Raw genomic sequence first — 23,846 nt, forward strand, 5'->3', positions numbered from 1 at the left:
GAAGCAATGGATGGAAACTAATCAAGGAGAGAAGCAACCAAGAACTAAGGAGAAATTTCCTAACTGTGAGAACAATTAACCAGTGGAACAGCTTGCCTCCAGAAGATGCTCCATACTGGAGGCTTTTAAGAGGAGACTGGACAGCCACTTATCTGAATGATATAAGTCTCCTGTTTGAGCAGGGGGTTGGACTAGAAGACCTCCAATGGCCCTTCCAACTCTGTTATTCTGTTATTTTATCTGATATATGCCATCAAGCAACTATCATCTCTTAGCGACCACACAAGATTATCTCCATGACAACATGGCCTTACCCTAGTCCTTTGGGTGTTCTAATGGTGCACTGATTGTGACAAATCAATTAACTTTGCTGTCAATTATCCTCTTCTCTTTCTTTCAGGTCGATACCATATACTAAGCCAAAACTAAGAAATCCACATAATAACTGAGCATCATACTGGATAAATCCAACCAGATATGGCCAGAATCAGGATCTGGCTGAGCCAATAAGCGAAAATGAGCCTTGTAAACCAGTTCCAGCAGTCCCATCTAGATGTGTGAGGCATGATTGGAACCGTAATCCGAGACATCTAGAAGGCCTCAAATTAAGAAAGCCTGAGATACACCCAATCTATTCCCACTTCATCATTATTGCAAAATTTGAGGAACCAGACAGACTATTAAAGTTTTGGTGGGGTTAGTACTTCTAACTATTGTGGTTTCCTGCAACAGTTGTTTGAATCTCCTTTGCTAACATCATTTTTCTACTGCATCCCAGTGATGTTTGCCTTCAGCTAGTCCACAGCCCAGGTGTGGGACGGAGTTAAGTTATAGCCCCCAGCATTAGAGCAGCATTTTCCTCCTTATTCCAACTCTGCCCAAACCTAGCCTCAAAAATGCATAAAATTAAGTTGTATACACCTTGTTGTCTACAACGGAAAGCAGCTGTCTTTTCACACTGCGGAACAGAGGTAGCAAAAGCAGGATAGATCATCAAGCACGATAGCGTCCTTCACGCAGGCTATAATTTTATGTCAACATAAAGGTGGAGTGAGAACTTTCATGTTGTGGCTGTGATGTGGGCAAATTTGGGCGCCTCTCCCCAAGGGTTGTGCAGGTAACACGTGCTACATGAGCTGCATGGGGTGTCACTTTGCTTCAAGGTGTTTAAAGTCCTTCATGGCATGGGAACCAGGTTACCTACGGAAGTGTCTCATCCCAATCATAATATCTCTTCCTATCCGATCAGACATTGCTATGTTGTGGATCCTATCAGTTAAAAAAAAAATTCACCTGAATTCCTGGTGGGATGCAGGGAAGATGGCCTTCACTGCCACTGAAAAAACATCTTAGCCCCAGAGGTGAGGAAGTCACCCACTCTCCTGGCCTTTTCAAAGAGGATTTTGGCTCTGCCAATTGGCCTGGGGGTCAAAGAGTGATATGCAACCTTACAAGGTTGTTGGTGAGATGAGGGGGCTCCCACTGCCTTTTTTAATCTGTACTGCAGGTATATCCTCGACTTACAGGCATTTGTTTAACTTTAGTGACTGTTCAAAGTTACAACGGTACTAAAAAAAAGTGACTTATGACCGTTTTCCACATTAACAACCATTGTAGCATCCCTGTGGTCACGTGATCAAAATTCAGAGCCTTAGCAACTGGCATGTACTCAAGACAGTTGCTGTTTCCTGGAGTCATGTGATCAACTTTTCTGATCTTCTGACAAGCAAAGCCAATGGGGAAGCCAGGTTCGCTTAACAACTGTTTCACTGACTTAACAACTGCAGTGATTCTCTTTACAACTGTGGCAAGCAAGGTCGAGAAATGGGCCCAAATTCACTTAACAACTATCTTGCTTAGCAACAGAAATGTTGGGCTCAATTGTGATCATAAGTCCAGGACTACCTGTATTCTGATTTTAGGTCTGTTCTTAACTCCGTTTTAACTTTTTTTGGGGGGGGGGGGTTTGGTGCTTTTAAACCACTTTTTCATGTTTTTTATTTTAAGCCTCCTGGAGTCAGTCAGATGAGATGAGCAGTAGAGAAATGTGATTAAAATAAAATAAATAAAATAAAATAAAATAAAAAATATATAAAATATAAAATATAAAATAAATATAAAATATAAAATAAAAATAAAATATAAAATATAAAATATAAAATAAATAAAAAATAAAATAAAATAAAATATAAAATAATAAAATAAATAAATTAAATATAAAATAATAAAATAAATAAGATAAAATAAAATATAATAAAATAAAATATAAAATAAATAAAATTAAAATGAAATAAAATTAAATATAACATAATAAAATAAAATATAAAATAAAATAAAATAAAATATAAAATAAAATAATATAAAATAAAATAAAATATAAAATAAAATAATAAAATAAAATAAATAAAATAAAATAAAATAAAATAAAATAAAATAAAATAATAAAATAAAATAAAATAAAATAAAATAAATAAAAAAATAAAATAAAATAATAAAATCTTTGGAGTAGGGACAGGCCCTCAAGACAAAAAAAAATGAGGGATGCCTCAGCACTTCAGAAACTTGGAAAGGAAACCATAGTAACAGATTCTGAAGCTTGCGAACCAACAGAAAGGACGACGTTTCTGCCTGTAATCTGAAAACACACCTTGGAAAGGCAAATAGAAGCTTGTTTCTTTTTAATCTACAAAGCCTGCCACCTCCTGATTTTGCAACCCGACTGAGTCTGCCAATGGGCCATTTGGATCCCTGTTGTGGGCGAAGTTAAAGAAAGGGCCTGGGAGATTTTCCCAACTTTTGTTTTCTTTCCTCAACTTCGTTCTCCTCCCTCCTTTTGCTTTCCATCAAATAGCACAATGTGGGGACGAATTGGCAGGAAATGGAAAGGCGAGTTTAAGGATCTTGCAGACTGCAAGCACAAGGCAATGAGGCAGAGAGACCAACCTTTTCCTTAATTTACAACTGTAATTGGCCCCAGAATTTCATAAGTCATGGCAGTCATTAAGCGGGTTACCATGTGACTGTGTCCAATTTTACGACCTAACTTAACAACTGTAGTGATTCACTTAACAAATGTGGCAAGAAAAGTCATAAAATGGGAAAAAACTCACTTAACAAAAGCTTCACTAAATGACAGAAATTTTGGGTTCAATTAAGGTCGTATACTCCTTCCTGCTCCTCTTTTTCTATCTATCTATTATCTGTCTATCTGTCTGTCTGTCTCTGCCTGCCTGCCTGCCTGCTATCTCTATCTTCCTTCTATCTATCTATCTATCTATCTATCTATCTATCTATCTATCTATCTATCTATCTATCTATCTATCTATCTATCTATCTATCTATCTATCATTTGTCTATCTATCATCCATTTATCTATCTATCATCCATCTATCTATCATCCGTCTATCTATCTATCTATCTACTATATCTATCTATCTACTATATCTATCTATCTATCTATCTATCTATCTATCTATCATCCATCTATCTATCTATCTGTCTATCTGTCTGTCCGTCCGTCCGTCCGTCCGTCCGTCCGTCCGTCCGTCCGTCCGTCCGTCCGTCTATCTATCTATCTATCTGTCTATCTATCTATCTATCTATCTATCTATCTATCTATCTATCTATCTATCTATCTATCTATCTATCTATCTATCTATCTATCATCTCTATGTTTATATCTATATAGAGGTAGTCCTCAATTTATAACAGTTCGTTTAGTTACTGTTTGAAGTTACAACAGCACTGAAAAAAGTGATTTATGACCATTTCCCACACTTATGACCCATGGTTACGTGATCCAAATTCAGACACTGGGCAGCTAGCTGATATTTATGATGGTTGCAGTGTCCCGGGGTCATGTGATCACTTTTCGTTAAGCCAAGTCAATGGGGAAGCCAAACTCACCTAGCTGGTTTTCAGCCCTAAGGCGAGACTAGAACTCACAGTCTCCTGGTTTCTAGGCCAGCACCTTAACCATTACACCAAACTGACTCTCCCCTAAGTGAACGCTGCAGTTGTTAAACAAACCATTTTAACTAATGGGCTTTTGTTTGTTTGTTTGTTTGTTTGCTGGAAATCAGACATAGATGCTAGTTCCAGCTAAAAATGCCAAAAAGTGGAGTATGTGATTGCAAGATGCTTGCAATGGCCATAATGTGGGCTGGTTGCCCAGCACCCAAAATGCATTCATGGTGATCGCACAAGGGGAGGGTGGCCGTCGGATCTTCAAAACCGGGTCGTAAAAAGCTCTGGGAGGACTCTGATAACTTCAAAAGATGCTAAGAGGCTTTATTCATTCATTCCATTCATTCATTCATTTGTATCCCATCTTTATTTACAAATAAAGTGGTGAACATATCCAACACACCTTCCTCCTCCTATATGTCCCACAACAACCCTGTGAGGTGGGTAGGGCTAAGAGAGAGAGGGGGACTGGCTCAAAGTCACCCAGCTGGCTTTCATGGCTAAGGCAAGACTTGAACTCACAGCCTCCTGTTTTCTAGCCTGGTATCTTAACCACTACTAGACCAAATGGGCTTTCACTGAAAAAGAGGAAGATCGTAAGTCATAAGTCGAGGACTACCTGGACTTGTGATCTGTCAGTCACTCTTTCAGCCCTTCTGAAAGATCTTGAACACAATTCTCCTGAAAGACGAGTGTGGAGAACCAAGCATGTGATCTTAGAGAAGGTATCAGAAGCTCTTTGGACAATAACATGTACAGAAGAATCATGTCTTAAGTCCAGAGAGGTTGTTGTTGTTGTTAGTTGCGAAGTCGTGTCCGACCCATCGCGACCCCATGGACAACGTTCCTCCAGGCCTTCCTGTCCTCTACCATCTCCTGGAGTCCATTTAAGCTCACGCCTACTGCTTCAGTGACTCCATCCAGCCACCTCGTTCTCTGTCGTCCCCTTCTTCTGTTGCCCTCCATCTTTCCCAGCATTAGGCTCTTCTCCAGTGAGTCCTTCCTTCTCATTAGGTGGCCAAAGTACTTGAGTTTCAACTTCAGGATCTGGCCTTCTAAAGAGCAGTCAGGGTTGATCTCCTCTAGGACTGACCGGTTTGATCGCCTTGCAGTCCAGGGGACTCGCAGGAGTCTTCTCCAGCACCAGAGTTCAAAGGCCTCCATTCTATGCGCTCAGCCTTTCTTATGGTCCAGCTTTCACATCCATACATTGCAACTGGGAAAACCATGGCCTCGACTATACGCACTTTTCTTGGCTGGGTGATGTCTCTGCTTTTTAGTATGCTGTCTAGAGTTGCCATAGCTTTCCTTCCCAGGAGCAAGTGTCTTTTAATTTCTTGGCTGCAGTCCCCATCTGTGGTGATCTTGGAGCCCAGGAAGATAAAATCTGTCACTACCTCCATTTCTTCCCCATCTATTTGCCAGGAAGTGAGAGGGCCGGATGCCATGATCTTGGTTTTCAGAGAGATAGGAAAGTATTAAAAAAGTGATTCAGACTGGCTCCCTCTTGATTCCTTGGGTATAGAGTAAGAGGGAGGCAAAGGAAAAACACAAGCAGACTTGCACAATTTTGCTGCTATCCGTATCTCAGGGGTGGGGAACTCTGGCCCTTTTAGGACTTGTGGACTACAATTCCTATAGCCATGCTGGCTCAGGAATTCTGGGAGTTGAGGTCCATAAGTCATAAAAGGACCATCCTTCCCCACCTCTGCCCTATCTCAATAAAACAGAGCTCTAGTCTTCCTGCAGAGTCAGTTTCCTCCTCAGTCAACTCATATAGCTGACAAATGCTGAATGTGGGTTTATAAATAGCCTGGCTGACAAGCAATAGACATAAAGGGGCATACGGCAAACCATAACAATTACAAGCAAGGTGTGCCTTGCATTAGGTCCCAAAGGCAGGGGAATTCTGGGAGTTGAAGTCCACACATCTTAATGTTGCCAAGACTGAGAACCCTTGCTTTAAGGCAGGGGTCCCCAACCCCCGATCCGCAGACCGGTACCGGGCCGCGGCATGCCAGCAACCGGTCCGCACAAACAAGCAAAGCCCCATCTGTGGGATGCAGGCAGCACACAAAACCACACACCCTCCGGTCCGCGGAAAAAGTTCTCTCTACGGAACCGGTCTCTGGTGCCCAAAAAGTTGGGGGACCTCTGCTTTAAGGCATGGGAAGCAATTCCCATAAGTAACAAAGGAATTCAAAGTTTTCACCTCATGGCCAACAGCAGTCAGAAGTAGTCAGTCGACAGCCATAAAAGGGGTGCAACTATGACAGGCCTGCACATCCTAGCTCAGGGGTAGGCCACCTTGGCTCTTTTATGACTCATGGACTTCAGCTCCCAGAATTCCTGAGCCAGCCATGCTGAGGGGAAAGGGAGAGGTTTCCAAGCTGAGCCAGGCTGGCTCAGGAATTCTGGGAGTTGAAGTCCACGAGTCATAAAAGAGCCAAGGTTGCCTACCCCTGTCCTAGCTGGAGTCATCATGGTGGCGCTTAATATCACCAAAGATTGAACTCAGGAGGCAAAAAGGTGCAATCCTCACTAAAAAGAATTGTGGCTACGCAAAATCCGTTGCTGGCAGAACCATAGAAAGCCTGTTAACTCTATTCTTAACCACACGATCCATGAAAANAGCATTAGGCTCTTCTCCAGTGAGTCCTTCCTTCTCATTAGGTGGCCAAAGTACTTGAGTTTCAACTTCAGGATCTGGCCTTCTAAAGAGCAGTCAGGGTTGATCTCCTCTAGGACTGACCGGTTTGATCGCCTTGCAGTCCAGGGGACTCGCAGGAGTCTTCTCCAGCACCAGAGTTCAAAGGCCTCCATTCTTTGGCACTCAGCCTTTCTTATGGTCCAACTTTCACATCCATACATTGCAACTGGGAAAACCATGGCCTCGACTATACGCACTTTTCTTGGCTGGGTGATGTCTCTGCTTTTTAGTATGCTGTCTAGATTTGCCATAGCTTTCCTCCCCAGGAGCAAGTGTCTTTTAATTTCTTGGCTGCAGTCCCCCATCTGTGGTGATCTTGGAGCCCAGGAAGATAAAATCTGTCACTACCTCCATTTCTTCCCCATCTATTTGCCAGGAAGTGAGAGGGCCGGATGCCATGATCTTGGTTTTCAGAGAGATAGGAAAGTATTAAAAAAGTGGTTCAGACTGGCTCCCTCTTGATTCCTTGGGTATAGAGTAAGAGGGAGGCAAAGGAAAAACACAAGCAGACTTGCACAATTTTGCTGCTATCCGTATCTCAGGGGTGGGGAACTCTGGCCCTTTTAGGACTTGTGGACTACAATTCCTATAGCCATGCTGGCTCAGGAATTCTGGGAGTTGAAGTCCATAAGTCATAAAAGGACCATCCTTCCCCACCTCTGCCCTATCTCAATAAAACAGAGCTCTAGTCTTCCTGCAGAGTCAGTTTCCTCCTCAGTCAACTCATATAGCTGACAAATGCTGAATGTGGGTTTATAAATAGCCTGGCTGACAAGCAATAGACATAAAGGGGCATACGGCAAACCATAACAATTACAAGCAAGGTGTGCCTTGCATTAGGTCCCAAAGGCAGGGGAATTCTGGGAGTTGAAGTCCACACATCTTAATGTTGCCAAGATTGAGAACCCTTGCTTTAAGGCAGGGGTCCCCAACCCCCGATCCGCAGACCGGTACCGGGCCGCGGCATGCCAGCAACCGGTCCGCACAAACAAGCAAAGCCCCATCTGTGGGATGCAGGCAGCACACAAAACCACACACCCTCCGGTCCGCGGAAAAAGTTCTCTCTACGGAACCGGTCTCTGGTGCCCAAAAAGTTGGGGGACCTCTGCTTTAAGGCATGGGAAGCAATTCCCATAAGTAACGAAGGAATTCAAAGTTTTCACCTCATGGCCAACAGCAGTCAGAAGTAGTCAGTCGACAGCCATAAAAGGGGTGCAACTATGACAGGCCTGCACATCCTAGCTCAGGGGTAGGCAACCTTGGCTCTTTTATGACTCATGGACTTCAGCTCCCAGAATTCCTGAGCCAGCCATGCTGAGGGGAAAGGGAGAGGTTTCCAACCTGAGCCATACTGGCTCAGGAATTCTGGGAGTTGAAGTCCATGAGTCATAAAAGAGCCAAGGTTGCCTACCCCTGTCCTAGCTGGAGTCATCATGGTGGCGCTTAATATCACCAAAGATTGAACTCAGGAGGCAAAAAGGTGCAATCCTCACTAAAAAGAATTGTGGCTACGCAAAATCCGTTGCTGGCAGAACCATAGAAAGCCTGTTAACTCTATTCTTAACCACACGATCCATGAAAAATCCTTGATTAAGTAGAGAAGAGAATAAGCACTGTATTCAAACTAGAATTGCTAGAGAGGATTTTAAGCTAATGTGGGTGCGGACTAACAATGTTAGGAAGAATAGAACAGAATATCAGAGACTCAGGACTGAATTGGGGAATCCATGCTATTGTGCAAGTTTGGTCCTTTGCTTGCAAACTTTTAATTATCCAACTAGATAACATAATAAAAACACCCAGGAAGCCACGTGTGACAAGAAAACATGAAATTCCAGCATAATAATTAATTCCTAGGAGAAAGAGAGAGCCAGTTTGGTCTAGTGATTAATGCATTAGGCTAGAAACCAAGAACTGTGAGTTCTAATCCTGCCTGAGGCAGGAAAGCTGGCTGGTTGACTTTGGGCTAGATAGTCCCTCTCTCTCAGCCCAACTCACCTCATAAGATTGTTGTGGAGAAATGTGGAGGAGGGAGGAGCATTAGGTATGTTTGACACCCTAGTTATTTATAAACAAAATAAAGGCGGGATCAAAATATAAACATAATACAGGTGGGATCAAAATAAATAAAACTATCCAGACCTGTTAGGAAAAGCAGTGGAAAAACCTTGCTCATTCAGTTACAGATCCAGATCTTTTGGCAATCCAGAACATGGATTAAATTAAACGTTGCGTGCAGCCACAAACCTACAGTGTTAACCAAGAAAGTTGGTCCTCTAATCCAGTGTTGCTCAACCTTGTCAACTTTAAGACGTGTGGATTTCAACTCCCAGAATCCCCCAGCCAGCAAAGCTGGGGGTTGGAAGTCCACACATCTTAACGCTGCCAAGTTTGAGCAGCGTTGCTCCAAGCCTTTGGTGAAGCTGAGTGTCCTTCCGTGCAGCATCCTTCCAAAAATCTGGGGATACCCAGCGGCAAAGTTACCCCACTAAAAAGAGGTAAGGAGCCCTAACTCTAACCTAATTCATATTTTATATTTCAGTTCCATCCCACTTTCTCCTGCCCGGAGTAATGCACAGGAACCTGGCACAAAGAAGACCAGGACAAGAAACAATGGATGGAAACTTATGAAGGAGAGAAGCAACCTGCAATTAAGGAGAAATTTCCTAACAGTGGGGACAATTAACCAGTGGAACTGCTTGCCTTCAGAAGTTGTGGATGTCCATCACTGGAGGCTTTTAATCAATCAGATTAGAGCTGGAAGGGGTCTTGGACCCCGCTCAAGCAGGAGACCCTATACCAGGGTAGGCAACCTTGGCTCTTTTATGACTCGTGGACTTCAACTCCCAGAATTCCTGAGCCAGCACAGCCACAAGGTTGCCTACCCCTGCCCTATAGCATTTCAGGCATGTGGCTATCTAGTCTCTTCTTAAAAACCTCCAGTGATGGAGCACCCACAACTTCTGGAGGCAGGTCGTTCCACTGATTAATTGTTCCGTCAGGAAATTTCTCTTTAGTTCCAGGTTGCTTCTCTCTTTGGTCAGTTTCCAACCATTGTTTCTTGTCCGGCCCTCTGGTGCTCTGGATAATAATTTAACCCCCTCTTCTTGGTGGCAGCCCCTCAAATATTGGATCACTGCTATCCTGTCACCCTTACAAACCTCCAGTGGTGAAGCACCCACCAACTTCTGATGGCAAGCTGTTCCACTGGTTAATTCCTCTCACTGTTAGGAAGTTTCTCCTTCATGCCAGGTTGCTTCTCTCCTTGATTAGTTTAAGATAACCTTTATTGTCATTTTTTTTTTTACTGTGGGCACAACGGCACACATCAAAAGTGAAATTTAGCTGCCCACTCTCGAAGTGAAGCACACCTAAAACATACTATATACGACATGTGTAAGAAAAGATTGGACTGCCCCTTGTCTGAAATGGTAAGGGATCTCCTGCTTGAGCAGGGGGTTGGACTAGAAGACCTCCAAGGTCCCCTCCAGCCCTGTTCCGAGTTCAAAAAGATGCCCTCCAGGTCGCAGACAGCGAGGCTAAACCCTAGGTAAATCTGCCCCGAGGACCCCGCCTCCTGCTACCCTCGCCCCCTAAGCCTGCTCCCCAGTGATCCACTCACCGCCCCCCCCCCGGAACTAAACCTACCGTACTCGATCCCTCCGGAGAGGAAAAGCAGCCCGATGGTGAAGCCGGTCCGTTTCTTCTTCCGTTGGGGATCCATCCATGCGCTCCCGGCGCTGCCCGAGTAACAGATGCGGAGCGAGGGGCTCGGGGAGGAACTGCTGCCGGGCCGGCCTCGACCGGGCGCTTATAGGGCGGCGGACCCGGGCATCCCCGCCCGGCCCCCTCGCGCCTCCTCCGGCTCGTTACGCGGCGCACCTGGCACGGGCGCGCTCGGTTTGCCGGCACCTCCCTCCCTCCCTCCCTCCGACCCGGCGGCCTTGGGGCGACCTGGAGCGGGGAAGCCGCGGCGGTCTGGCCGGGTTGCCGGCAACTGCCTCACCCCCCCGCGGAGAGCCCTTTGGACCGGCCCGCAAGGCCCGCGAGCCGGGAGTGAATGGAAGGTACTAAGCTGAAAGGGGGGGGGGGCGGGGAGAGAGAAAACGACCCTCACCAGGGTTGTTGCTTCCCGAACAGCCAAGAGCGAAAACAACCGAAAGAAGGCGCCAGCAGCTGGGTTCCGAATATGTTACTACTTGCAACAGCTGTTCCATACAGGGTGTAGTTTACTATATATAAAATACGTGTGTGTGTGTGTTTTCATGTGTGTGCATGTATATAGATTTATATATACACACATATACATACAGTATATATATATATACATTTACATATTATATGTATATGTGTGTGTGTATGCATATATCTACATATATATATATATATATATATATATATATATATATATATATATATATATATATATATATATATATATATATATATATATATATATATATATATATATATATATATACACACATATATACATAATATATATATATACACACACACACACACACATATATATATATATACACACATTTTGTTTTTGTAGATTTTCACGGGGACAGGTATGCAGGTCTTGGCGTATTCGGGTCTTTTCCCGTGTAAGATTGAGATTATCTTGGTGACGTTTCGACGTCACCAAGATACTCTCAATCTTACACGGGAAAAGACCCAAATATGCCAAGACCTGCATACACATTTTATATATATATATATTTAGAATAATTGCATAGATAGATGATAGATAGATGATAGATAGATAGATAGATAGATAGATAGATAGATAGATAGATAGATAGATAGATAGATAGATAGATAGATAGACAGATAGACAGACAGACAGACAGACAGACAGACAGACAGACAGACAGACAGACAGACAGACAGACAGAATGTGCAATTATTCTCAAAATTTGAGTCCCAGGTATATTCCTAAAACACTGATCTCCGGAACAAAAATGTTTTATTAAAATACTAAGCTTTCGTTAGCAACTTTGACAACGTTAGCAGTTGCTAACGAAAGCTTAGTATTTTAATAAAACTTTTTTGTCCCGGAGATCAGTGTTTTAGTTAGTATACCTTGCCCTGCAGGGGAGAACAGTATTCTTGCAAGACCCTAATAGGTTAGCCCTCAACTTACAACAGTTTATTTGGTGACCATTTAGTGACCATTCAAAGTTACAACAGCACTAAAAATTGACTTACGTGTATTTTGTACACTTAACGACCACTGCAGCATGTCCATGGTCACGTGATCCAAATTCAGACACTCTGCAACTGACTCATATTTATGACGGCCGCAGTGTCCCGGGGTCACGTGATCCTCTTTTGCAACCTTCTGACAAGCAAAGTCAAAGGGAAGCCAGACTCAGACTTAGCAACAGTTATTAACAACTGCAGTGATTCATTTAACAACAGTGGCACAAAAAAAGTGACTGTAGGCAGCGTGCAATAGTTAATGGATTATGGATATATTTGTGTGTCTTGTGTGTGTATAATGTATATGGATAATATTTGTGCATGTGTATATATGGGTACTTGTATATGTGCACACTATGTAAAAACATACCAAAAAGGAATGTAGATCTATAGATACAGTACATAGACCTAGTGTTTTTCAACCTTAGCAACTTTTTAAGATATGTGGACTCTAACTCCCAGAATTCCCCAACTATCATTCTGGGTGGGGAATTCTAAGAATTAAGTCCACATATCTTAAAGTTGCTGAGATTGAGAAACACTGGTCTAGATCAGGGGTAGGCAACCTCGGCTCTTTTATGACTCGTGGACTTCAACTCCCAGAATTCCTGAGCCAGCATGGCTCAGCTTGGAAACCTCTCCCTTTCACCTCAGCATGGCTGGCTCAGGAATTCTGGGAGTTGAAGTCCATGAGTCATAAAAGAGCCAAGGTTGCCTACCCCTGGTCTAGATGCTATAGATACAGTCCCTGTCTCTCAGCCCAACTCACCTCACATTGTTGTGGAGAAAACACAAATCTCTACTTTCAACACGGATCAGGACTATACATGAAAGAAACCAGAATGAAAATATCATAACATAAATATAAATAATGCATATATAACATAACAAAAGGGCGATTCAGCAACCAAAGAAAAGCATTCAAGATGGGCTCATAAAAGTCCTCAGTCAATGCCAGAGGGGGAAAAAATACTTTGAAAAAGGTAGGCTTATTGCATTTATTATGGAATAAATCCGTCTTGGCTTGGCATCACACTACACATTAAATTGTAAACCATATAAAAACTCCACATTGGGACATCGTGATGTGCAAATCTACCTCTCCTGTTTTTGTCCTTTTGTAATTGATGGCTTTCAGAGGGGTGTGGACCTTTGTCAATGTGGGTAGTAATACAGAACGGTTAATTAAATTATGCCCACCCACAACACTCTAGTCCCAATGTAAAAATTCAATAGGGAGAAATATTTGGGTATCATCCCATGTGCATTGTTTTCTTGAAGAATTTCTGCCTGTGCAGAAGCCCAAGGCAGGAAACCAATGAATAGCTCTACTGTTAAATACACGGAGACTTTCAATTTTAGCCTTTCTCTTAAAAAAACTAACTACAGTACACTGTCAAAATAGAGGGGGGTGGAGAACCATATTAAAGCTTTATTGGTGTAAACATTTGAAGAGGGGAGAGAACTTTACTTGTCAGATTTCAATTGCTAAGTCAGGGCTAAATACTCTCTTAGGCACGGGTCCTCAAACTTGGCCACTTTAAGACTTGTGGACTTCAACTCCCAGAATTCCCCAGCCAGCCAGGCTGGCTGGGGAATTCTGGGAGTTGAAATCCACAAGACTTAAAGTGGCCAAGTTTGAGGACCCCTGCTCTTAGGGTTCATCTGGAGCTGCTCAAGGCTACAAACTGGAGGAATATCCATCACAAATATAGATAGGGTTACTCTTAAAGTGTGAATTTTGGCAATTGGCTTTGCTTTCTAGTTGGGACATACAGATAGTCCTCAATTTTCAACTGTTCATTTAGTGACCATTCAAAGATATCACAGCACTAAAAAAAAAAAAAAGGTGACTTAGGACCGTTTTTCACACTTTGTGACCGTGGCAGCATGTCCATGGTCATGGGATTAAAAGTTGGACAACTGGCTCATATTTAGGACGGTTGTGGTGTCCCAGTCATTGATCATCTTTTGCAACCTCAAAATCAAAGGGGAGCCACTTAACATGCTACTAATTTAACAACCCTAGTGATTCACTTAACAGCCGTGGTGAAAAAGGTTGTAAAACGGGGCAAAAAACTCACTTAACAACTGTCTTGCTTAGCAGTGGAAATTTTGGGCTCAATTGTGATCCTAAGTCAAGGACTACCTATACCAGGGATAGGCAACCTTGGCTCTTTTATGACTCGTGGACTTCAACTCCCAGAATTCCTGAGCCAGCATACATCCTGACCTATACATCTCACAATGCATGGTGAGAGCTGTGCTGTCACTTATCAGCAATCATGGTTGGATGCCTCTGAGGGCCACAAAAGGGGGTCTGGAGGGACCCAGGCCCATCCCTGCACTAAGGAGAAAAAAAATTCACCTTATTGACTTGACTCTGTACTCAAGGGTTGCAACTCTGTGTTTGCAAACAGATCTACCCACGATAAGCAGTCGTAACTGATTTGGGATTCAGCCAAAGTCCATCAGACACATAATGATATTTTAGTTTACACCCTTTTCTGGATATCCCTTGTTTTTGTAGTTTCAGATAGGATACAGGACAATTGGGGGCTTTTCCAATGGGCTGGTGGGCAGCAGTGAGTTCATTCAGTTGTAAACAACTGCAGATGTATCTTAAGATGCAGAACATGAAACCAACATGAAACCAGCATTTCTTCCCCTGAACAGACAGAAGTCATGGGTGAACTTGCCATAAATTGTTTATTGATTGGGCTTTGAGAGAGAGACTGGCCCAAAATCACACCGTTAATTTCCAAATTGTCAGTTTTATTATGATTGGTCATGTGCCATCAAGTCATTATCAACTTTTAGAAAACCCATAGATTTTCTTCATGGCGATCTATCCATGCCTGCTTTCCCAGGGCTCCCAGTTCCTTGTCACTATAACTCCATCTTGCTGCTGGTCGTTGTCTTTTCTCTTTCTTTACATTTTCCCCAGCATTAGAGCCTTCTGCAGAGAGCTGGGTGTTTTTATAATATGTCCAGTGTAATAATTTGAGTCTAGTCATTCGTGCTGTGGGAAGTCAGCCCCCCAGAGAAGGAAATATTAAAAGGGCAGAAAAATATATTTCCTCAAAAGGATTTTAAAAGCAGAAACCAACCCTGCCCCCGAGTCTCTCTGTCCCAAGCAGAAGCCAGCTCTGTACAAATGCAGATGTAAACCATCAGGAAGGTTGAAGCTAGGAGATTAAGAAGACAAAGTTGCTTTGTCTAAGTTGCTTCTCTCCTTGATTAGAAAAGAAGGAGTGATATGATAGCATTGATCCAATATTTGGGGCTGCCACAAAGAGGTTGCTTCTCTCCTTGATTAGTTTCCATCTTTCTTGTCTTGCCTTTTGGTGCTTTAGAAAATAAGTTGACACACACACACACACCCGTTCTTTGTGGCAGCCCCTCAAATACTGGAATGTTGCTATCATGTCACCCAGTCCTTCTTTTCTCTAGACTAGCCAAACCCAATTCCTGCAACCGTTCATATGTTTTTGTCTCCAGGCCTTTAATCTTCTTAGTTGCTCTTCTCTGCACTTTTTCCGACGTCTCAACATCTTTTTTGTAGTGTGGTGACCAAAAAACTGGGATGCAGTATTCCAGGTGTGGCCTTACTAAGGCTTTACAAAGCGGTACTAATACTTCACTTATACTAATAGTTCCTCTCCTGTCCATTCTTCCATCAGCTTTGTGGAGGAGGTCCATTGCCAACCTGCTGGGTAAGGCACGTCTTTGCAGGGAGATTCACGCCAATGTGGCACTACAACTCCCATCATTTCCAGTCAAGGCTGCCCAGAAGGAGGAGTCCTTGCGAGAGGCAAAGCTCATACATTTAAAATAGACTCTTCCCCCTCTCCCCGCCAATAGCGATAATAGGCTTTTTTCAACAGGAATACAAATATTCGAGATTTTCATGGGCGCCTTAAAGGAGGGCGGGCAATCCCTTTGGCTCCGAGCGTCAGGGCAACGTCTGCGCGTGCGCAGCTCAAAGACATCCGGATCCTCTGGAGGCGCTGCTCTCTCTCTTCTTTTTTTTTCGTTCTGCCTCTCTCGCGCCCGGAACGATACGGCTGGGCCGCCTTCAAGCCTCTGACGTCATCGTCGGGCGCCTGCGCCGGAAGCGGAAGAGCGCGACTGTCTGGGTCATGCAGTGTCTGGATGTGTGGATGTTTCACGTGCGTTTCTCGTGGAGTTGTGTAGCTGCTCTGGCTCCTAGCAGAGGGCTGGTGTGGCCCTCGGCTCGCCCCCTCCCCGTTTAAATCTTGCGCTTGGCCTGCTCTTCCTCCGCGCCATGGCGGGCATCCTCTTCGAAGACATCTTCGACGTGAAGGATATCGACCCCGAGGGCAAGAAATTCGACCGGGGTGGGGCTCAGACGCAGTCTCGTTTCCCTCCTCCTCCCCAAACTATCCCTCCGTTTTGCTTGTTCTGCTTTCGAGGAGGCCTTGGTGGTTCTGCTCCCTGCTTTACCCACAACAACAGCCCTGTGAGGTAGGGCAGGCTTCGCCGTGCTGACCAGCCACGGGTCCTCCGCAGGAGAGTCGTGTCTCTTGATGTTTTTGATTTGAGGCCAGCTGCTAAACCAGTGATGGCGAACCTTTTAGAGACCGAATGCCCAAACTGCAACCCAAAACCCACTTATGCATCGTCGGGTGCCGGGTGGGTGTGGCCCATTAGGTGGGTGTGGCCCACTGGGTGGGCGTGGTAACAGCAGACTGGGTGGGACTAAAAAGTTCAATCAATCAATTCCAACTTTGCAAGATCTTTTTTTTTTTCCCCGTGAGAAGTTGAAATTGACTGATTGATTGAAACTTTTTTTTTTTGCACACAGCAGCGGAGGCCTAAAGCGAAAAGGTTTTATAAAACCCAGCTGAAGGCCGAGGACTGGGGCAACGGTGCGCGTGCCCACAGAGAGAGCTCCGAGTGCCGCCTCTGGCACCCGTGCCATAGGTTCGCCACCACTGTGCTAACCTATTACTCGAGGTTTGAGGCTACAGTTCCGAAAACTCTTTAAATTGGGAAGTCGTTTGTGTGTGGCCGACTTGGACGTGACCGTGAAATCCCCGAGGACGGAACTCGGTTTGGAAACGTTGCTTTGGGGGCAAATGCATTCTGGAAAGTAGCAGGTTGAAAGCAACTGGTTTCATTTGGATGATGCGGCACAGGGGGTAGAATATTTTCCCTTCGTTGTGTAGCCTGCCTCACAGGGTTGTTGTAAGCCAGTGTTTCTCAACCTTGACAATTTTAAGGCATATGGACTTCAACTTCCAGAATTCCACAGCCAGCATTGCTGGCTGTGGAATTCTGGGAGTTGAAGTCCATATGCCTTAAAATTGTCAAGGTTGAGAAACACTGTTGTAAGCATTAAAAAAAAAAAGAATTATTATTATGTAGTTTTACCAAGGCAAAATATAAGTCAGGTAATTTATGAAGACTGGACTATTCCATCAAGCCAGAACAGGGCTGCTATGATTACCCCGATGGATGAGTAATTACTTTTAATTGTGTTTTTGGAATGTTTGGTTCCTGCTGTATATGGTTATTTTTTATGAAGTATAAACTTGGTTTTACTCTGACTAGCATTTATTTACTTTAACCCAATCACAGATTGGGGTATTGCATGTTGGTTGCTTGAAACAGCCACCAAGGAGCCTTAAACATCAAATGACTTTCCATTTTAATCCATCTAATCATACTGGGTTCCTTGAAGGAAGCATTTATTGGAACAACTAATGCCAACTTTAATGTCCATTGTCCCATTAGCATATACAGGAAAAGAAACGCCCGGGACATAATTTTACCAAGAGTATAATTTTACTGATAAATCCATATAGGTTCAGACAAAATAAAGACAATTCTAAAAGTTTCCACAGACAGCAGCATAGATAAAGTTTCCCTTTTCCCCTTCAGGCTTCCTACTGTCCATTGTTCACCAATCCAACGCTTGCTTTGTGTTTTGGAAAACAGTCTGTGCCGTTCGAAGAGTTCCCATAACACAGGGGTCTTCAAATTTGGCAACTTTTAAGACTTGTGGACTTCAACTCCCAGAATTCCTCAGAGCTGGCTGAGGAATTCTGGGAGTTGAAGTCCACAAGTCTTAAAGTTGCCAAGTTTGAAGACTCCTGCCATAACATGACCTTGAAGTGAAGGAACTTTCACAGGGCCCAACTGGCTCTCTGGATTCCTCAGCCCCTCCCAACTTCCCCCAAGGCTTTCATCTCCTCCCTTCCGTTTCTGTTGTCAAGCTGCGAAGAAAATTGCAGGCAGGGGTAGAATCCAAATCAGCTTTGACATTTACTCTGGACTCTTAAGGGTTCCTGACCTCCTGTTTGATTCTTGTGGTAGAAAAAAAGTACCACTTATTATCCCCATTCTAAGAATAGGTACTAGTGGTCTTCCCTCAGTAAGGTTGTGTTTTACTGCAGCCTTCAAATCTGGCTGTGCATAGGTACTCCTTCAACTTGTGGCATCTGTTCCCCAAATAAATGGAAATCCTAAGAATTTTATTGTAATCAGCTCAACAATGTTGAAGAATTTTTCAGCACTCTGTAGAAAACCTGGATGAACTGGAGGCTTTTCCCTAAGCCTCACACACTTTTGGAGTGAAATTTGAGCAGTAAACGTCTTTCTTGAAGATTTTACCTTTCAACAACTAACCTCCTGGCATGTCTTTAGTTTCCCGGCTGCACTGTGAGAGCGAGTCCTTCAAAATGGATCTGATCCTCGATGTGAACGTACAGATCTATCCAGTTGATCTTGGTGAGCACACACCTAGTCGTGTTTCTTGAGTTCCCGTATCCTTATAAAATATATTTGGATGGTGTTTTTTTTCCTGCAACCAAATTCAGACCTTTAACATAAGATTTTCACTAATATATGTAGCTCAGGGTTAAACTGTGGAGTCTTTGGTGCTCTCTTTGTTTGCTTGCAGATGTTTCATTATCCAATTAGGTAACATCATCAGTGCTATTCAGGGTGGAGTTTATTCTTTGTTTATATACAGTAGCTTGCTCTGTTGCTGTTGGTGAGGTGTGGTTGTCTCCTTGGTTCCTTAATTAGGCTCATTTTTTTCTTGATTGCTTGGTGTTAATCCCTGCTTATTTGGGTGTTGGCTGCAGAAGAGGATGTTTTCATGTCTTTCTGGTTCCTTTTTTATTGCTGTTGTTGAATAGTATGAAAACAAGCAAACGACCAAGCACAGAAAGCACCAAGGACACCACATAATTTTTTTTTTGCTTATTACTAGAAAGAATAATAGCAGCATCTAGAATATTCTGGATTTGCATAATGCATTGAATCATGAACTAAAGCTGCTCAGAATCCTTTGTAAGGGAGATCGGTGGCATAAAAACTCAATAAATAATCATAATACCTAATCAAGGAGGCTTGACTCAATTAAGCGTGCCAAGTCATTCTGATCAAATCTAGCACGTCCATAACTTAGTAAATAAGTGTGTAAAGTAATAGATTCCAGTGTTTGTTATTTCTTGAGATGTTTACCCCAAGAAAGACCTGTTCTGTTCATTCGTGCACAATTCTTTTCAAGTCCTGCACTGGGATCTTTCCCAAATGTTGTCATGAATCTTGACATACTAGTTTTGCGCATTCGTCCACTGAGGATTAAGTCTGGCGAGTCTGATTCACAGGCTTTTTGCTTTTTCATTTTGGATTTCACTTCTAACGTTTATCATTCCTTGCCATTTCAGGAGACAAATTTCGCCTTGTGATAGCCAGCACTTTGTATGAAGATGGGACATTGGATGATGGCGAATATAATCCTACGGATGATAGACCCTCCAGGTGACAAAAGGCCTTTTCTGCAGAGCTAGGGTGGAGGCCAGCGTAAAGAAAATGCCATTATTGTCACAGGTCTTTGATCTCCTCCTCTAAGCTTTGAGTTTTTAGATCTGGTGGAGTAATAAGGGACTCCTCTCCAGCTGGCTGGAGAATGCTGGGAGTTGAAGTCCACAAGTCTTTTTCAAGGTTGCCAACTTTGGAGACCCCTGATCTAGAGAAACAAACATGGCCACCTTGATTCTGGGGTGTCAAACTAGTCTACAAATGTTTCCCTTCCCCTCCCCCACCTCAAAACTGTATGCCAATCCTGTGAGATAGGTTAGACCAGGGGTCTTCAAACTTGGCCCTTTTATGACTTGTGGACTTCAACTCCTAGAATTCCTCAGCCAGCGTGTATGCTGGCTAAGGAATTCTGGGAGTTGAAGTCCACAAGTCATAAAAGGGCCAAGTTTGAAGACCCCTGGGTTACACTGAGAAAATGTGGTTTTTTTGAGTTCTGTTACTCAATGACTTTCATGGGTGAATCACGATGGAACCTGAAATAATCCAGTCTTAAGTGTGCACAATCATAGAACGACAATGCAAGAATTCAAGGCCAGGACGTTGGCTCTTTCACAAAGGAATATTTTGATGTCTGTACGTCACAGGTGGAAGGCTTAAATTCTGGACTGATACTGAATGTGTTCCTTCATTTTTGGTGTTTCTGGTAATTTTAATGTACGTTTTATTTTATTTATTTATTTATTTATTATTTGGATTTATATCCCGCCCTTCTCCTCGTAGGACTCAGGGCAGCTGACAATCAATTAAAATATGTATGTAAAATATGTTTTAATGTATGTTCCCTTCTTTTGGCCGATTCTTCTTCTTCACAGGGCGGACCAGTTTGAATATGTGATGTATGGGAAGGTGTACAGGATTGAGGGTGATGAGACATCAACAGAAGCAGCCACACGCCTGTGAGTGTCCCCTTCTGAAATAGGCTGAAGAGTGATTGTGTTTTGACATCATACAAAGCCGTAACTTGATTGGTTGGATTCGGACAGAGGATGTTGTTTGAAGGTCTAAGGCAGGGACAGGCAACCTTGGCTCTTTTATGACTCGTGGACTCCAACTCCCAGAATTCCTGAGCCAGCCATGCTGAGGGGAAAGGGAGAGGTTTCCATGCTGAGCCATGCTGGCTCAGGAATTCTGGGAGTTGAAGTCCACGAGTCATAAAAGGGCCAAGTTTGAAGACCTCTGGTTTAAATATTTAAATATTTTTTCCTCGCGGTCACGTGATCAAAATTCAGGCATTTGGGCAGAGGTAGGCAACTTTGGCTCTTTTATGACTCGTGGACTTCAGAATTCCCAGAATTCCTGAGCCAGCCATGCTGAGGGGAAAGGGAGAGGTTTCCAAGCTGAGCCATGCTGGCTCAGGAATTCTGGGAGTTGAAGTCCACGAGTCATAAAAGAGCCAAGGTTGCCTACCCTTGGTCTACGGCAACTTGCTGTGGCCAACTCGCTGCAGCTGATTAGCTGCAAGACAACTTGCCACGGTCAAGCCACAGGACGACTTGCCAAGGGGCAAGAGTTACACTGATATCGAAGAAATAGTTGAATAGGCTCATTAAAGAAAGGATGCGAAAGGAAGGACAAAATCAAATGGGAATGACAAAAACTAAAATAATTTTTAAATGGTTTTATATAATTAAATAGAATTGTTCCGCAGTGAGCTGTCCTGCGGCAATTTGGCCACTGCATGTTGGCCATGGCGAGTTGACCATGATGACTTGGCTATGGCAAGTTGCCCCATTCCGTTCTCAAAATGCATTAGACTTTCTGAGCTTACGATCTGCGGTAGCGCAGTGGTTAGAATGCAGTATCGCAGGCTAATTCTGCCGACTGCCAGCAGTTCGATTCTCACCGGCTCAAGGTTGACCCACCTTCCGAGATCGATAAAATGAGGAGCCAGATTGTTGGAGGCAAATATGCTGACTCTGTAAACCACTTAGAGAGGGATGTAAAGCGATATGAAGCAGTATAGAAGTCTTAAGTGCTATTGCTGTTGCTATGAGTCCCCTGTGCATGGTTTTTGGGTGGTCCTTTTGCTCATTGTGCTAAATCTATAAGCCATGGTTTTAAGCGCCAAACCATCTGCATTATGGCTTAGAGCTTGGCAACTTTAAGAATTGTGGACTTCAACTCTCAGAATTCCTCAGCGAGCTGTGCTCGCTGGGGAATTCTGGGAGTTGATGTCCACAAGTCTTAAAAAGTTTCCAGGTTTTGGAGACCCCTGGCTTTGAGCAACATGTGGTTCATCCAGTTTGGTAAGAACATCTGCTTTCCGCGAAGATCGTTCTATTTTTGCATCTTCAGTTCAATAAAGGGACCAGATTGCAGATAACGGGAAAGGCTGACTGTTTTAAGATTCTCCCCCTAACTAACCTGATATTTTCCACATGGTTGGGTCTTCAACTCCCTCATTTCCTAAATAGCATGAGTAGGGACTGACTAAACGATGTGATATACAACCTCTTGAGGACAGAAGATTAAAGAAGGGATGATCTAAGAAGTTGTACGGCAGAGGACAGTCGTGATGTATCGCGAGCGCAGTGTCATTCGCCGTCATCCGTAGCGTTTCTCAAATCTCGGCTGCTTGAAGTTGTGTGGACTTCAATTCTCCCATGCTGGGGGATTCTGGGAGTTGAAGCCCACACATCTTCAAACAGCCAGGGTTGAGGAACGCCGAGGCAGCATGTGGCGGTGTGACCTCTTCAGGACATTTTCTCTCTTTACAACTGTGAGCAGGCTGCCTCCTCTCTCTCTCTCACCCTTCTCTTCCCTTCCTCCAGCTCTGCCTACGTCTCCTATGGCGGCCTGCTCATGAGACTCCAGGGAGATGCCAACAACTTGCACGGCTTTGAAGTGGATTCAAGGGTCTACCTCCTCATGAAGAAATTAGCCTTCTGACCTGCTCCTGCCACCAGACGGTTGGAGGCTCCATTAGCAGCTTGGAACATTACAGAAAATAACACAGATCTGTTTTCTTTCCTCTGCCTCACAGAGGCATATGGAGCAAAGCTTAGTGATGACTTAGAAGGATCCTTCTAAGGTTCTCCACTGCCTTGTCAGCCACAAGAATGACAACCTTTCTCCCTCCCATTTTCCCAGGGCTCTTTGAGTTAGGAAGTAGCTGCCAGGCTACCTGGCATCCTTCCTCATGAAGCTAAGCAGTCATATTTCCAGGCACCGGAAACTATATGCCAGGGGTAGTCAACTTTGGCTCTTTTATGACTCGTGGACTTCAACTCCCAGAATTCCTGAGCCAGCTAAGCTGGCTCAGGAATTCTGGGAATTGAAGTCCACGAGTCATAAAAGAGCCAAGGTTGACTACCCCTGCTATATGCTTTTGATGAGGTGATCTGTTTTACAGTGAAGGTCATTTTTATACAAAGGCAACACTGCCATTTCTGGTAAACTGGAGCCATTTTTCTCTGCTGTTTTGGTCGAAAACACAAGAGAAAAAGACGTTAGCTCTTGAGTCAAACTCCTATAAGTAATCGGTGCTCCTTTTTTTAAAAACCTCAAATAAAAGTTTTGTTTTTTTTAAAATTATTTTTATGGTTGTTTGAGCTGCGCACAGGGAGGAACTTCTCTATCTCTTTGATTAACACAGTTAATCAGTCTGGAGTGCAAAGCTTCCACCCCCTCTCCCAGTTTTCTGTTGATCATATGTTGTTGTTGTTAGTTGCGAAGTCGTGTCTGACCCATCGCGACCCCATGGACAACGTTCCTCCAGGCCTTCCTGTCCTCTGACCATCTTCTGGAGTCCATTGAAGCTCACACCTACTGCTTCAGTGACTCCATCCATCCACCTCATTCTCTGTCGTCCCCTTCTTCTGTTGCCCTCAATCTTTCCCAGCATGAGGCTCTTCTCCAGTGAGTCCTTCCTTCTCATTAGGTGGCCAAAGTATTTGAGTTTCAACTTCAGGATCTGGCCTTCTAAAGAGCCGTCAGGGTTGATCTCCTCTAGGACTGACCAGTTTGATCGCCTTGCAGTCCAGGGGACTCGCAGGAGTCTTCTCCAGCACCAAAGTTCATAGTTCCATAGATCATATAGAGCAGTGGTGGCGAACCTATGGCACGGGTGCCAGAGGCGGCACTCAGAGCCCTCTCTGTGGGC

General features: G+C 43.8%; 2 protein-coding genes across 2 annotated transcripts in view; one reads left to right on the top strand and one right to left on the bottom strand.

The window, feature by feature from the left end:
• Window positions 1-10,400, bottom strand: part of LOC107298409 (major facilitator superfamily domain-containing protein 8) — a 46,893-nt gene extending 36,493 nt beyond the window's left edge. Inside the window, exon 1 of the mRNA XM_015827788.1 lies at window positions 10,325-10,400. Within this exon, the coding sequence (XP_015683274.1) occupies window positions 10,325-10,400 (76 nt within the window). The remainder of the gene's footprint in view (window positions 1-10,324) is intronic.
• Window positions 10,401-16,074: 5,674 nt separating this feature from the next.
• Window positions 16,075-22,921, top strand: POLR2H (RNA polymerase II subunit H). The gene is made up of 5 exons (XM_015827789.1): window positions 16,075-16,248; window positions 18,560-18,643; window positions 19,591-19,684; window positions 20,557-20,640; window positions 22,516-22,921. Exons 1-5 carry the CDS (start codon window positions 16,176-16,178, stop codon window positions 22,631-22,633), a joined length of 453 nt encoding a protein of 150 aa, XP_015683275.1. The 5' UTR covers window positions 16,075-16,175; the 3' UTR covers window positions 22,634-22,921.
• Window positions 22,922-23,846: the final 925 nt, after the last annotated feature.

The sequence above is a fragment of the Protobothrops mucrosquamatus genome, unplaced genomic scaffold (genome assembly GCF_001527695.2).
Source record: "Protobothrops mucrosquamatus isolate PMUCROS unplaced genomic scaffold, P.Mucros_1.0 scaffold3951, whole genome shotgun sequence".
In the NCBI taxonomy this organism is placed as follows: Eukaryota; Metazoa; Chordata; class Lepidosauria; order Squamata; family Viperidae; genus Protobothrops; species Protobothrops mucrosquamatus.